Source organism: Harpia harpyja, chromosome 17 (assembly GCF_026419915.1).
Source record: "Harpia harpyja isolate bHarHar1 chromosome 17, bHarHar1 primary haplotype, whole genome shotgun sequence".
Classification (NCBI taxonomy): Eukaryota; Metazoa; Chordata; class Aves; order Accipitriformes; family Accipitridae; genus Harpia; species Harpia harpyja.
Window position 1 is genome coordinate 361308 of NC_068956.1, and position 15860 is coordinate 377167.

At 45.1% G+C, this 15860-nt stretch overlaps 2 protein-coding genes across 2 annotated transcripts; both read right to left on the bottom strand.

Moving 5' to 3' along the window:
• Nucleotides 1–777: 777 nt before the first annotated feature.
• Nucleotides 778–1746, bottom strand: LOC128153557 (olfactory receptor 51Q1-like). Its single transcript, XM_052812998.1, is given in 1 exon segment — nucleotides 778–1746. A coding segment is annotated over 1 exon segment (969 nt).
• Nucleotides 1747–4971: 3225 nt separating this feature from the next.
• Nucleotides 4972–14170, bottom strand: LOC128153558 (olfactory receptor 51Q1-like). The gene is given in 6 exon segments (XM_052812999.1): nucleotides 4972–5021; nucleotides 5179–5399; nucleotides 13346–13571; nucleotides 13574–13659; nucleotides 13661–13731; nucleotides 13733–14170. Coding segments are annotated over 6 exon segments (1092 nt in total).
• Nucleotides 14171–15860: the final 1690 nt, after the last annotated feature.

Sequence of the window (15860 nt, forward strand, 5' to 3'; positions counted from 1 at the left end):
CATTTCTTGACCCTCCTTTTCACTGCCTTTGACATTTCCTTTCTCCATTCCAATCTTCTCCCAGGTAAACAAGTTGCCTCTCATTACTTTTGTCTACATTGGCCCCAGTTCTGCTACATCACTATCCAAATTTGGTATTTCTGATAACATTACCTTTGTCATCTTGACCTTACATGGTATTACTGATGAGGTTACCTAGGTACTGCTTGCCTGTAAGACTATACTCCCCAAGGTAGACCTTCAGCATCCGTGAATAACAACTGGGCAAATATTCATCCAAGACTGTTGCAATCACCTACATTTAGGTAGGGTACAAAGGAGTTTAAGACCTGTGCTTTATTTGGTTCCTGATGGCTTCATAACTGGTGACTCAATGGCTTCTTACTTGGTGAATGCAAACAATGTGACTAATCACATAGGTTTAATCACACGTTGAATTACTTCCTAGACTGGGGTTTAATTCTTTATTAGAGTACTCTTTAGAAATACTTGAGCGAGATATGTTACAAACTCAGTGGCCAAGAGAAAAAAAATCATGCATATTTAAGTTTTTCTGAAGCTTGAAATCCTTCAGTGGGCAGTGGAAATACAAGACACTTCACAGAATAGAGAAAATTACGTGATACATCATAGAATAAGAGAGCAATGATTTAAATTAATATGAATATTAATTGCTTCTGTCATCACCTGGAAGTATACATTCAATTGGTAACAATGACATACACAGCACAATGAGTTCATCCCACTAGTTTATATTGAGCGGTTGGCAAAGGTACTTTATGTGCTGTGGTGCCATGGGGAGAAGTTCTTCCTTGGCATGAGGACCTTGAGGATACCCCTGCAGATCTGTTTGGTTTCTATGCTGTAGATGATGGGATTCAGCATGGGGGAAACCAGCAGGTTGATGTTGGCCCTGATGGTGTGAACGAGAGACGAAGTGTGCTTGCCATACCAGTGAACCATGGACAAGCCAAGCATGGGGATGTACAGGATCAGGACTGCCAAGATATGGGACAGGCAGTTGTTCAAAGCCTTGAGACGCTCCCTCTGGGATGTGATGCTCACAACTCTCTTACAAGTCATAATATATGACAAAACAGTAAGCAATGGATCCAATACCACTGTGAAGATGACCACAGCTAACCCATACATGCTACTGAATGTGATGTCTGCACACTCCAGCTTGATCAGTTCCTGATGCAGAAAGTAGCTGTGGGAGAACACATAGGACTGGCAGACGGGCAATCTTCTTAGCACAAAGAGTGATGGTAGCATTCCTGAGAGGCATCTGCACAGAGCAGCCAGCCCAATCCTGCCTATCCTGGCACTGGTGAGGATGGAGGAGTACCTCAGCATGTAGCAGATGGCCACATAGTGATGAAAGACCATGGCCAAAAGCATGGAGGACTCCATGAAAGAGAAGGAACGAACAAAGTAAAGCTGAGCAAAACAGGCATCGAAACTGATTTCTCTGTAGTTGACTCAGAAAACACTTATCACAGTTGGTGGTGTAGACAGAGACAAACCGAAATTGGTGATGGCCAACATGGATAGGAATTGGTACATGGGCTTGTGGAGGCTTGTATCACTCCCGATGACAAAAAGGATTGTGCAGTTCCCTGTGTAGGACACAATGTAAATGCAAGTGAAAGGGATGGAGAGCCAGGTGTGGGCAGCCTCCAGCCTCAGGATGCCCGCCGGGATGAACATGTAACAGGAGGAGTTGGAGCTGTTGGACAACCACATGATGGACCAGAGAACATCTACACTGAAATAAAAAACCCTTAAAAAATAAGAAGTGTACTGCCCACAAACCAGAAAACAGACATATGCATACTTATATATGCAGATGATACAAATTTCATAAATCACCCAAGTTCATGGTTGATGAATGTGCTGCTGATTAATTTTCCCTTTTCATTGATGACTATGGGATAAAATATCCATGAATGTGAGAGAAATTTAGACAAAAACATCAAGGAGTTTTGAAATTTATCGTCTACCTCAATACGTTAGAAGTTCCCAACAGCAATGTTTTTTTTAAATACTACTGGTTTAAAGTCATAAATCATGATTAAATCACATGTGTCCATCCAGCAGTGAGTTAGACTTTCCTAACCCCTATGATCCAGATTTTGTCTTGGGAAGGTGGATTACAGTATTGAGGATGTTTTAATTTTTTTCACAGTAAATATGACTTCTTATCCAAAAAACTTGTAATTGTTCATCCAATAGGTAAGAATTGAATAATGTCTTGAAAAAGATTAAAATATAAATTTAATGCAAATTTCACCTGGGGTATCAGCAGAGAGAAAGAGCTTTCAGAGAAAGAGATCTGCAGGAATAAATCTTGTGGCAATGCAGATTCCCCCACGAATGACATGCAGAACAGCCTGGAGAAGGCAGCCAGTGCTGGTGTGTGAGATAGGGACCTGGAGATGCGAAGCTTGCTGCTTAATCTGTCCCAAACAGAAACCCTTAAATGCCTGCATGACAACAGAGTCCCTGCTACAAATAAGAGAACCTTCCAGGGAAATGGGTCCAGAAACTTCAGGAAGAGCACTGACAATGAACATTATATAAGATCAAGCCTCGCAGAGTTGTATCAGAGAGACTTTTTTCTTATTCTCTGGGGAAACAAGTCTCTCACTGAAGAGTTATTTAGTTCGGACTATGTGATGGGCAAAAGAAAAGCTGAATTGATCTAAAAATTGTCCACCAGTCAGTGTGTGGCTGGCAGTGATGACTCTTCAATACAACCCACAAGCACAACGTGACCCAGTGACTGGAAATTGAAGTTACACAGAAATTGGATGAAATGAGACACTGCTAGTTTGCAAATCTGAAAATAAAAAAGGACAGATGACAAATTCTTCATTTTTTGGAACTGTAAAGCTAAGAACAGAAATTCTTCTGAGATGTATGCTTTGCCTGAAGCCATATGATGGGCTTGATGAGTAAATTGGTTATGAAATTCTTTCGGAAGTGTGATGCAGGATGTCAGAACAAATCCTCACAGTGATCCTTTCTAGATCTAATATTTTCTAACTTTCCTGTAACTAGGAAAAAACCCCACATTAATTAATGTCTTAATTAGAACAGAGAGAAGGGATTAAACACTATTTCCTTGCTTTTCCCTTGAGTACCATATAGTGAAACCTCTAAAGCATCAAGATCAGGCTCTGCAAGTGTCGTCTGAGGTATGAAACCTCACGGCAATGTTCCTGCCCTTTGCATTTTGGAAACTTATCAAATTCTGCTGCAGCTGAGGCTCAGTTTTGACTGTGGTGAGAAAGCCCAAGCCAGACCCACCAAGTCCACAAACAGCTGCTTATGAGGTCTTGGAAACCCCCTGGGGACCTTGAGTGAAGGGTCTCGGGGGAACAGACAGAAACAATAGGGAATCAGGGTCAAATCTGCCTGCAGTTCACAAGCGTTGGGGATCAAGTCCCTCATGTGCAAGGAGCTGTACAGACACACACCAGAGAAACCTCCTTCTCTGTGTTGCACTTGGGAAACACAAGGCAGCGTTGGGGCTAAATAATTCTCTTGAACCCTGGCTTTGCCTGTGTGTGCATGAAAGGATTGCTGCAGTCTGCTGGGTGATGCCAAGCAGCAGGTTCCTGACCTGCTGAGGGTCGGGAGCTGAAGTCTGGGGTGGGCAGAGCTATAACTAGTCCAATCTGTTCTTGGATTTTCAAGGCATTTAAAGTTCATTCATGTGTTGTGGCCAGGTGAGACTGGTGTATTTAACTGCTCTGATCACCTGCAAGTCAGCTGCATGCCAGCACAACTTGGGGTTCCCAGCATCTGCAAGGACGTAAGATTATCTATACTGTCCTCTCTTTCTTTATAGTGTTAACTCTAATAAATAGCATTTTTAAATGACGCTTTACAGGGTCTGAGTGCCTTCTGGCACTGTGATCACCATGGAGCAGCAGCTCCTGGTGCAAAACTCCTCCCTGTAAGGTGGGACGATGCAGCAGCTAAGAAGTTGCTTCACCATGGTTGACCAGGATGAGATGACAGTGAAGGACTCCCACCTTTCAAACTCCATGGACTCTCCCTGCCCGATGTCCTGTCTCCTTGCCACACACAGTGACGCTCCATGGGGCTGGACCCCCCCCCTCCAGGCTCCAGGTAGCTTCTCTGACTGTCCTCAGTTTGGGATGGGAGGTGGTGTGGTTGCAGAATGGTCTGCTGCTCTTCAGGGAGGTGAACAGTCCCTGAGGAAGCTCTGTGCTTGTTGGGGAGAGCTCAAAGGTCCGGCTGGCCGATGCTGTGACCTGGGCAGTGTTCAGGAAAGGAATAAGCCCATGGCAAGCACAGGGGGATCATTTCTCTGCTAACCTCTATCGATCTGAGGCTCTGGCACTTCCTGAACCCAAGAGCAGTGTTTCGTGTTGAATATTCTTTAATGGATTTTTTTTCCTGTGGATTTGTCTTACCGCTCGGTTGAGCCCCTGCAGACTTTTGGCGTCTGCAGTTCTCTGACAAAATGTTCCAAAGCTTAATCCTTTTGAGTGAAGAACACCTCCTGTAATTGGTTTTGAATTTGCCACCTGCTATTTTATTTAATGCATCTTAGTTCTTGTATTAAAAGAGACAGTGAGCAATTACACCTGAATGTCCTCTCCAAGTCACTCAAGATTTTACAGAGCCCTTCCCAACCCCTTCAGTCATCCCTCTTCCAGACTGGAGAGTCCTGGTTCACGCAGCTCTTCCTTGCATGGAAATTATTTTAGGCTTTTAGCTGTTTTTGTTGCCTCTTCCCAAAATCCTTCTAGTCCCCGTGAGGGTATGTGGAAGGTGAGACCATCTGCTTCATTGAGGTTGTCAGATCATGACCTTTGCAGCTCAAAGGGAAAAGTAACAGGGAAAGACAGAAAACACACAGAGGAACAAACCTGATGATAGATAATGGAGACAATAGCAAAGGCTAAAACTCTTCAGCCACTAATTGACAGGCGCTTAAGAAACTCCAAGCTCAGCTTTGGGGAGGGTCAGCCTGCCCTTGGTAGCTGGTAAGACAGGGGAAATGATGGATCTGAGGATTCGGGATATCTGAGGGTCCTGTGGGACTCTGCAAAACTGATAAAGGAACCCTCAGGGCAAGGTCAAAGGTGGGAGAGGGGTGTTGGGGAGGATGGGGTGGGGGGAAATGGAGAGATGGGGTACAAAAGGGGCTGATTGCCGCTGCATAGAGGTCAAACACTGGAGCAGACTGCAGGATCTGGCCTGCCCCGTGTTTCAGCAGTGCAGCCCAGAGGTGGTAGGCAGCAGCGGTCTGATGGCAGCAGTTGCAGCTCGGTGGCACCCGAGACCCGTTCAGCAGGTGACCGGCACCCACCGGCGGCAGTGACGCCCTGCTGTGGGCAATAAAGTCTTTGGGCTGAAGGCTGCAAAGGACCGTGGAAAGTGAGCTACGGGTCAGAGCAAGAGTCCCGCGAGCTCACTGTTTTCTGTCTGACCATGTTGAGAGCATACGCTGTTTCATGTACATCATCTCCTCCGTGCTGCCGGTTGCATCCTCAGCTCCAACAACATCCCCAAAACATTGCTCATCCAATGAGCTGGGTCACAGCAGTCTTTTGCGGACCAGTCGCCTTCTCCTTTTCCATCCATTGGTTTGGGCAGAATGTTCCTCAGCCTGCCCACACTTTCCTGGACAACCTGCGCGTGCAGCTTCCACCTGCACTAAACCTGACAGTTTCTGGGATGAAAACCAATCAGATCTGGGAGAAAGCACTGAGAATACTTAAAATGCTACTCCTTAACTTACTGGTAACATACTCTTGACATACTATTCCTGAAATATTTCCTTGAGCATTCCCTTCGTTGTTAAAAGCCACACATAAGCCCTGGGCCCCCATCCAAAGACACTTTCAATATTGTTTTTCAGTGGACCTTGGCTTAAAGTCATAGAAGGAAACAGGCAGAAACTACATTTGGTATATGCTAGAAACCTTTCTAGACTGGTCATTACCCCATATGCTCTCTCCAACCATTAACATACACTGTATTGAACCCAGCAGCTTGTTTTTCTCCAAACCGTCTTCCAAAAAGTTATTCAGTCAAATTCTAAAAAACTGGAGACTTCAGCATGTTCCTAATGTTTCCACTAACTTATTCCAGTGATTAAATATCACCACTGCAGAATGTGCACCTGCTTACCTGGACTCCAAAGAAAGCTGCTTTTTGGCCTCTACTCTGGGACTCGCTCATTATGTTGGAAATGGGTGGAAACAAACTCACCCAGCCAAATCCCTCCCCGGTGGGGTCCCTGTTGAACTCTGCAGAGAAGGTAGAGAGCTGGTGTGCTGATCTCTGCAGCATGGGTATAAATACACAGTGAAATTAACGTGGCTGTGGGGTTTGGGAGTCGCAGCGATGTGAAAGAGAGAAGCATTTGGGTTTAGCATGATGCATTCCAAGAAAAAACATCTTGTCCCTTGTGCAGAGGAATGAGTGAACCTTGTGGCTGAAACTAGACAAAAAAAATCAGATTCCCATTCCCCTGAGCCCTTTCACCCTTGGTTCACGTGTTTTTCTGTCTGAGAGCAACTTCTGTGCTGCACAGATGGAAGAAATGAGACAGCTTGGGTACCATGGCAAGTCTAGCCTTGATGAAACATAGCTCACCGGAGCTGACTGCCTGAGTGCTCCCAGCTTCTCAGGAGACACTCTCTGCCGGCAGTGAACTCCGTGCTGTCACAACATGCCAAATGCTAGCTGGAAGGCTGTTCAGCCATGCCTGTGCTAAGCCGCAGTGACAGCCGCACCAGTGCTGTAAACACACCTGCAGCCCTCCCTCCTCTCAGGGCATGTGTCCTGTGTCACTGATGTCCTGTGCGCACACTTGCACGGCATCCGTGGCACAGCGTGGAGCACGGAGCTCATGTCTGCTCACATCGTGTCCTGCAAGCCACCGTGCAGACCTTCCCTTCGTTTCCCCAGGCTGCCCCGAGCATTGGATACGCAGCAGGAGGCTGAGGACTGGCTGGATGCTGGAGGAGGTGCTGACCCTCCTTAGGATCCCCGTCACTGGGTGCAGATACACCTGCAGATTATAGAAACCCACCTATGGTGTCCAAGAAGTGCCCTGGGTGCCTAAGCTGCAGCTGGAGATCTGGTGCACAGGCATCAGTGTCCAGACAGCAGCTCAACTCCCCAGGTGCCCCAGGGGATTTCAGCTGAGCCAAGGTGTTTTCCAGGCTGCACGGAGAGTCTTGGCTGGACCTGAGTGCATGTGCAGGCATGGGCATGCAGACAGAGGTGACAGACACATCTTCATGTCGAAAGAGCAGAGGTAGACAGGGTGGCTTTGAGGCTGCCAGTCGCCAGCATGGGGCCTCTCCTGGGTATCCTTTTGAGCATTTGAAGCACATCGAGCAGGCGAGATGCCAGGTCAGGTCTGTGCCTGCTGCAGCCATCTCTTGGGCAGAGATGGGGCAGTTTGGGACCTGATGTCTCGGTCCAGAGTTGCTCTTTTGGGTAGCTATTATGTTTAGGAACTTCTTCACCTTGAACTGCTATCATCTCACAAGGGCAGGAAGGATATTAGCATCTTATATGCATTCTTTTAGCATAGATGACATCTCTCTGTGAATAACAAAGCATCAACCACATTACTCTTCTGACATTGGGGTCACTGCTTCCTTTATACTTATGGGGGAGAAATAAGCATTGCTGAGGGATTGTTTGTCCCATCCTAAGATGCATAACATGAACCAGGTGAGCTCCTGGCGGTGTCTGACTCTCCACTGCATAAGGAAGGTGACTATATGCAACTAGATGGACATCTTTTAGAAGCTTATGGCATTTGGCCCCAAACAAGTGAGTTTTTCCCAAAACCTTTTTTTCCATTTTGTGCTCTGATTGTTATTTCTAGCATAATTTATTGACAGGAAAATGAGAGTACAGGACCTGCCACACTATCATGCAGAAGCCTCACAAGCTGGCTCTTTCATCCCAAGCACAGTTAATAGACATCAGTGGATCTATGCACCATGAATGTGTTTGTTCCTGGTTTCAGCCAGTTAGTTCAAATCGGTGACTTTTACAATCTGCTCAAGGTGCATTCAGCTGCGACTGGATAAGTAAGCCCCCAGTGTAACCCAGGAAAAGAGCCACTCTAAAAAGCAGAAGCTGGAAGCAGAGCACAGCAGAGTTGGACTCTCAGCATCCAGGACTAGGGAAACCTCCAGGAAAATCCCAGATGGCACCTGGCACAAGGGAAGAATCTCAAAACCAGGGCACATTTACATTGTTTCCAGGCTTTTCTTTTTAACCACGTTCCCATTTTGGAAATCAAAACCTTCACTTTTGCTGGGCTGGAATTCATACCCTTCAAGGTTGTTCTGTGACCCAGTCTAAACTGGGTAGTCACAGAGCATATTGCTCCTCCTGGAGCAATGAATGCCAGTTGTTTTGCATATGGGATACTAAGATTTGGGTCATATTCAATAACCTGAGTGCTTGGTGTAATTTGCTCTGACAGCTAGACTGGGGGCTGCTAGTGCTAGTTGACAGAACCAAGGGAGAAATTTCCCTGCTACGTGTTGTATCTGTCAAGAAACAGGCAGTGCTGAAGCAAACCAATATGATGAGAAAACACAAGAGGTATTGGACAGTAAGATCACATCTAAGATAGTGGGATGTTTTCTGCAGCACTTCCTTGGGTATAGAAAACCTTGACCACTTTCAAATTGAATGCTTAACTGCTATTTTTGCCTGTCCTTCCAGGTGCGATGACATATCCAGCTGAAGAATGATTTGTGTCCAAGTGGTCAGCATGATGTGGGATTTTATTATCCAACTTATCTCATAATTACCCCAAATTCTAGGAAATAAACCCTTGTGGGGCCCCAATGACATTTATTGCTGACTCCTGCAGTGCCCCTGACACTGACAGTCGTTAGATTAAGGTGACTCACCCATTAGAAAAGGATAGCTTCCACATCAGTAATTATTTCATCTTCATTTGTCAGAAGGACACCGTTTTGCTATTGGGAACAATGCATTCAGTATTAGAAAATGGTCATGTATAATTTTTTTAAAAGCTAATCCCTTTAATGCTGGGCCATTTTTACCTCCAGCAAACAACCACCATTAATGACGCATTTTTCTGAAAAATGTGGTTTTATCAGATGCTAGCTGGCTGACCCTGCCCTTTGTTTCAGAAGAGAGATAATTTCTTTTATTAGCCCAAAGGATGTAGTTGGAAGATGAAGCTTGCAGAAGTGCCTTCTTTCTATAAAATGTGCTGATGTAAACAGCAGCCTCTGATCACACATAGCTACTACCACTCTCTGCTTTATCATTTGTGCTTTTAGGGGTCCTTGTGGCTTCACACAGAGAGGGGTCAGAAGGGGAAACCTTGTCTGCATGGGGGTTTCTGACAGGAAACTCTGTGTGCATCCGGTAATAACACACAGTATTACTGTAATAACATTTCTGCTCCAAGTCAGTCATGTCCTCAGACTGAGCCTGGATGAGAGACTCAAGGGGTGCAAAGTCTGGCTTAAATCCCGGATGTTCAAGAAAAACAAACAAATACACCTTTATGTTTAACAGCTGAGAAATCCAGTCTGCCTATGCAATTTGCTGACGAAAATACAGGAAGGTCAAGAGTAATGGTGGGTCTCTACCAAGACTGAAGTATTTATTATTACTGAAATAATAGCAAGGAGTTCAAACCCCCATATCACTGCTTAGTGAAGATCAACATATCACTAGGCAGAAGATGCTATCCTATAGGTAGATAAGGAATATCAACATACACATACAACAAAGGAGATGCATAGGACAGTGGTAGAAAATATACATCTAATGTGAAATTTTTGATGGAAACATGAAAAGTAGGAATAGAAGGAACCTCAAGAGATCTTACAGTCCATCTGCCACCCTAAAAGACAACATCTTACCCAAACCAACCCCGACAGGTATTTAGTAAACCTGTTCTAACATTCCTGGATGGCACTTCCACACCTCTCCAAAAAATCTCATGACCGAAAGGAGTCCTCATGCTTCATATTCTGTGGACTTTCAATTATTTTGTTGCTCTCCTTTTGCTAATGGGTCTTTGTGTTCCTTTACAGAAAGTGCCCCACCTGTGGGTTTGGTGCTGAGAAGAACGGGAAGGTTACTCCACATGCCCTGGGTACAACACTCCTACTTACACTTTCTGACATAGTCTTCACTTTGGGTTTTATTTTCTTGTTTATTTTTGCTAACCATGGCATTGTTGACTAATGTTTGCCTTGTCATCTCTGGTACTTCCCAAAGCTTTGTTGTAGAGGTGCTGCCTACTCTATTTCTATTTTGAAAAAAAATATAAAAAGAAAAGATTACTTCCAGACTAACCAGTTTGATACTAGTGTTTACTGATATAAATCCTCCCATTCCTACCAGCCCAATGGTGTGAATTACATTTCTAGTTTCACATCCAGCATGTCAGGCCAGTTCTGAATGTCAGCCTTCTCCCTGTTGTACTTTCAGTCCTTCTGCCTTGTTCTCACTGACAAATTAATAAGCAGGCTCCCTATCCAATCACCAGAAGGATGCTGGAGTTACACCAAAAATTTTAAATATTCAGGCAAAATAATAAAGACGACGTCAGTCTGGTGCATTCGCATGGAATACACTGATTAAAGGCCAGATCTTTTAAGCAAGATCAGATCTACGTACCCAAAATGACATGACAATAGCTACATTCAGACCCAAAGAAACCACTATTTCCTTAAAAGCTCATTAATGAAGATAGTGAATAACTGCAGAAATAAGATAGCTTCCTTCAAAGCCCTGTTTGCTTCATCTTTGACAATGAATAATTGATAACTTTTCTTTGAAAAATTCTTTTTTTCAATGAGTTTTGCCTTCACTTTGTGGTAGTTTCATTTAGATCATTCTCCCCTTTCTTGTTTCTGAATATGTTATGTGAAATGTGTCAAAAGCATAATTACAGTCAAGGCAGATTTAATTTTCTGTTTCTTCCCTGTCAGCAAGGCATGTTACCCCATCTAAAGGAAAAATTAGATCACTTTGTCACAATTTGTTCCTAGGAAATTCATGGTCACTGCTGCTTATTTCCCTGATATGCCTTGCATGCTCCATAAATACTTGGTTTGTCTGTTTCAGTATTTTTCAGGAAATAAATGTTAATCTGACTGGTTTCTAATTCCCTGTCGCTTCTTTACCCCTTTCCACCTTTCTGAAGTCAGGCCCTAGGGTTACCTTCTTCCAGTCTGGTTTTCATTCTCACTTATCTTCTGTTCATTCTCAAAGATATCTGCCAACCACCTTTGGACTGCTCCTGTCCCCTCTCTAAGTACTTTAATGGTAATGTCATCCTGCCCTTACACTGCCCTTGTAATTTAAAGCCATCTGTTTTCTTAACTTCTTAACTTTTATTCCCCATTTCCCCTGCTTTCTTACTTTGCTGCTGATGTTAGACTGTTTCAGGGAAAAATAATTTATGATTAAAAAAAAAAGTCATGCATGTTCATATCTTCCATCATTCAATATGCTTTCCTAGCATTTGAATAACAAAGCAATTCTTACATTAATCTATGTGTCTAACTAAATGCAAATTGCTTTTTGCCTTCCCCTTCCTTTCTGTTCTTGCTTTATATGCTCTTGCTGTTTATTTCTGTAAATCATTACAGGTTTGACCAAGCTCAAATGCTCATGTTTTTTTTCTCAGGCTAGGGATCACTGCAAAGGTGGTGATTTATGCATGATGATTTTTTAGTGCCCTTCTTGCTTATTCATTCTATTGGTGGGGTTTGAAAAAAAAATGCTCTTTTTATTGCATCTTTAATGAACTGCATAGCTTCCTGAAAAATATTCTCCTAGACATTTTCCTCATGAGATATTGCTATCACCTAGTTTTACCAAGTCCACTTGGCTGACATCTAGTGCTTTCAACTACAACAAACAAACAAACAACAAAAGCAAATAAACCCCCCCTACAGAATAAAGATAATTTAAAAGTTGTAGTTCTGTTCAGTAGCACTGCTGCTTTCCTTGAAATAATTACCATGGACACCATGGGAAATTTAATATTCCTGTGCATGCCTATAGAGCTGTTGTTTGGGCAAAGCCATAAGCCCCGGACAAAAGTCAAATCACAGGGGAGAAAAAGGTATTTTGGGACAGGGCTGAGACCAAACAGTTTCTCTTCATCTTGCTACCAAATTCTCCCTCGCCCTTGGCAAACCCTTCTTTGACATCTCCGCTGCACTGGCATTTCCCTGAATATCTTGACATTTACAAAGGAGTCAGTGTGCAAAAGCAGTCCCCATTTTCCTGACCCCCATCATCCACCTTGTCCTGACACCCACTTGCTGCCCGCCTGCCCTCCTGAGACATGGTCTTACTGCCTTGATTGGGGCTTTTCTTTTTCCTTTTCATCTGAGCTCACTATCAAAAAACTATCCAACTCAAGCCTGACCGCTGGCTCAGTGATCTTCCAGGCTGGGATTTTCAGACCCTGTTTGGTGCCTGTGTTCAGGGTGCCCCAACGTGGTGTACTGGGGTGGACCCACACTGACAGCAGGAATTGCTCAGACCTGTTTCTACAGAGAACAGTTCAGGAGCACACTACAGGGGGTCTCTCTGGAAGCTGCTCCCAACCCTCGGTCTCTCCTGTACCCATCTCCCAGACCCCTGGTCCCTCTGATCCAGACCTCATCAGGCCCCAAACCCCAGACCCCTCACCCTCCCTGCTTCGGCCAGAAGTTCACCGGTGGATTGCACACACCCGCAAACACACATATTCCTTTAATAATTCCTTAATAATTCCCAATAATTCCTGCTGCCAGCCCTTCCGCTAAACATCCTGTGATAAATACTGTACAGTTCCATAATTCTCTTGTTCAATCCTCAAATTCTTCTGCAGGCACCCCACAAAAATCATATACCCGTTCAGGCAATAATGCAGGAATTTGCATAGTGTCCTCGAGAGTTTCTTCTGATGAATTGCTCTAGTTTCTGAACAGGGACAATGGCTGAACCATTCATCTCTGATGTTCTTAGGAGCAGTAGATGTAGAGGAATGAGCCTAGCTGGTTTTTCCCACTTTGTCACTGCCCCCCTGATCTCTGCCTGGCCTTTGTGGTCACTTGAGCAGATGCTGTCAGCTATCCTTGCCATGTGGACTCAGTCAGCAGAGCCCGTAATGAATCACAGGGTACCATTAACATAAGAAGCATTTTCACCCAGAGGATGTACAGTGGGAAGATGTGTGCGCATTTAAGATGTTGACTTGGCCCATGGCACACAGGTACATCACACCAGGTCTCATCCCACAGCTGTGACCTGTCCCTACCTCATACAGGGATACCTGGACAAGAGGACCATGAGAATGCCCCTGCAGATCTGTTTAGTTTTTATCCTGTAGATGATGGGGTTCAGCATGGGAAGGACCGTCAGGTGGACGTTGGCCATGAAGACATGAATGGGAGGCAAGCATGGACATTGGCCATACCGGTGAACCATGGACAAGCCAGCCATGGGGAGGTACAGGATCAGGACTGCAAGGATACTGGACAGGCAGTTTTTCAAAGCTTGAGATGTTCCCTCTGGGATGTGATGCTCAGAATGGCTCTAGCAATCAGTACATATGACACAAAGATGAGGATTAGGACTAATGTCAGAAAGACTGGCTAAAGCAAAGCCATACCAGTTATTGAACATGATGTCTGCATACACCAGCTTGATCCGGTCAGGTCCTGATGCAGTCAGCGTGGGAGGGTACATGGGACTGGCAGAAGGGCAATCCTTTCAATACCACAAATGGGCGGACAGTTGGTAAGGCACATCTGCACAGGGCAGCCAGGCCGATCTTGCCTGTCCTGGCACTGCTGAGGATAGAGGAGTATTTCCGCAGGTAGCTGACAGACACATAAAGATCAAAGGCCATGGCCAGAAGCACCGAGGATTCCAAGAATGAGGATGAATGACTTAAAAAATATTGAGCAAAACAAATATCAAGACTAACCTGCCTGGCATCAAACCAGAATACACTCATCACAGTTGGCATTGTAGACAGAGACAAACCCAAACTGGTGGTGGTGGCCAGCATGGAGGGGAATTGGTACATGGGCTCATGGAGGCTCAGATCAGTCCTGGTAACAAACAAGATTGTGATGTTCCCCAGAAGTGACATAAGACAAATGAAGGTGAAGGGGAGAGAGCCAGATGCTGACAGTTTCCAGCCCTCAGATGCCCATAAGGATAAGTGTGGCTGGTGTGGAGATGGACTTCTTGAGAGACATGATGTACCAGAGATGGCCTGCTGTGAAAAAGAAACATCAAAGAAAACAAAGTAGTAAGTCTAAGAGGACATAGCAAACACTTGTAAATATCACAGATGTGAAGCCAAAGCTGAAAGAACACAGATGTCAAATAGGGACATGGACCAGTTGCCACAAACTTCAGGTCCTGGAAAGCCCAGCAGATGGATGTTCAGTTATCTTAAGGTAAGGTCATACACGAAAGACATCTATAAAGCAGCATATTTTGGGGTTCTCCTCCTCTACATCACATGAGATGCAGCATTGTAATGTAGTTTTCAGAGAGTGCATGCTGCTTATAAAAATAGTTCTGCACACACTAAATATGGGAGATTTGAAAAACGTACCTGTACCATTTCACTATTTTACAAAAAACTTAGTTCAGTGATCGGCACCAAAGAGCTCTTGCAGTTTTCTTCCTCTAAGCATTTGAACAAAGACTATGATCTTGGCAGTAGGTCTATAGTCTGCAGCTGGGTGAGAAAAGTTCCCTTTTACACATTGGTCTGGTGGCACAAAGCAGCCCTTGGAGTCCCTGGGGAGCACCAGCAGCACCCGCAGAGCTTCCTCCCAGCACAGCTCACCCACCCTTCATCTCCCCTGCTCTGGCCAGCACTTGCTGCAGAGCCAGGCAGAGCAACAGGCATCTCTGTGCCGACTGCCCAGGGTGCTGATAAGGTCCTCTGGCAGAGGGCTCACAGGAGAGTTATTTTCCCCCTGTGCCTTGCATGCAGGCTGTGAGAAAGAGGGCTCCTTTGGTCAGAGGCCAGCCCCTCCAGCAGTGTCTCTGACCAGGAGCCCTACAGACAAATGTCCATGTGTAAAGCTGGTGGGATTCCCGGTCTGCAAGCTAACCTTGCAGTGGAACAGGCACTGCCAGCCACTCGGTGTGCAAGTGCTAACCTGGGATTTGATGCTCAGGACTGAAAGCCTACGCTGTGCTGAGGCTCCTCATTTGCAGCTCTGTGGGGTCTTGCTGTGCACTGGGCTCCTCCAAGCCTTGTTCTGCCTCTACTCCCCAGCTCGAGAATCCGGCTTCTCTATGAGACATGCAGAAAGCTTTGTGTGCCCCAGAGCATGGCTTTCTTTTATGAATAGAAGTTGGACTAGATGATCATTGTAGGTCCCTTCCAACTGAAATATCCTATTCTATCCTATATTAGGAGGACAAAACGAGATGTTATAAACTTGTAGCAGACCATCATAGCTAGAGCTACAACAGTATCTTGTCAATTCTACTGGTTACCTTCTCTGTTGGCTGGAGAGCAAAAGGAGTCAGACATCCCCCACTGGCTGATGTCCCTCCTCTGTTTTCCAGCTCTTGCAGTTAGCTCCTGAGACCCAGGAATCACATCCAATGCAGAACCCTCCTTCCAGGTGATCTTGGCTTGTAGGTAACCACAGGGGGAACCTCTCGGGCTGCAGCAATCAGTTACATACATGCATCCAAAACTCCATATAAATGAGCAGAAACAAACCTGCAGCCAGCTTGGAAGCATCCTGTGACACAGCAAGAGCAGACAGGAAAGTGGGATGCTGCTGCTGCGCTCTTGGACTGAGGGG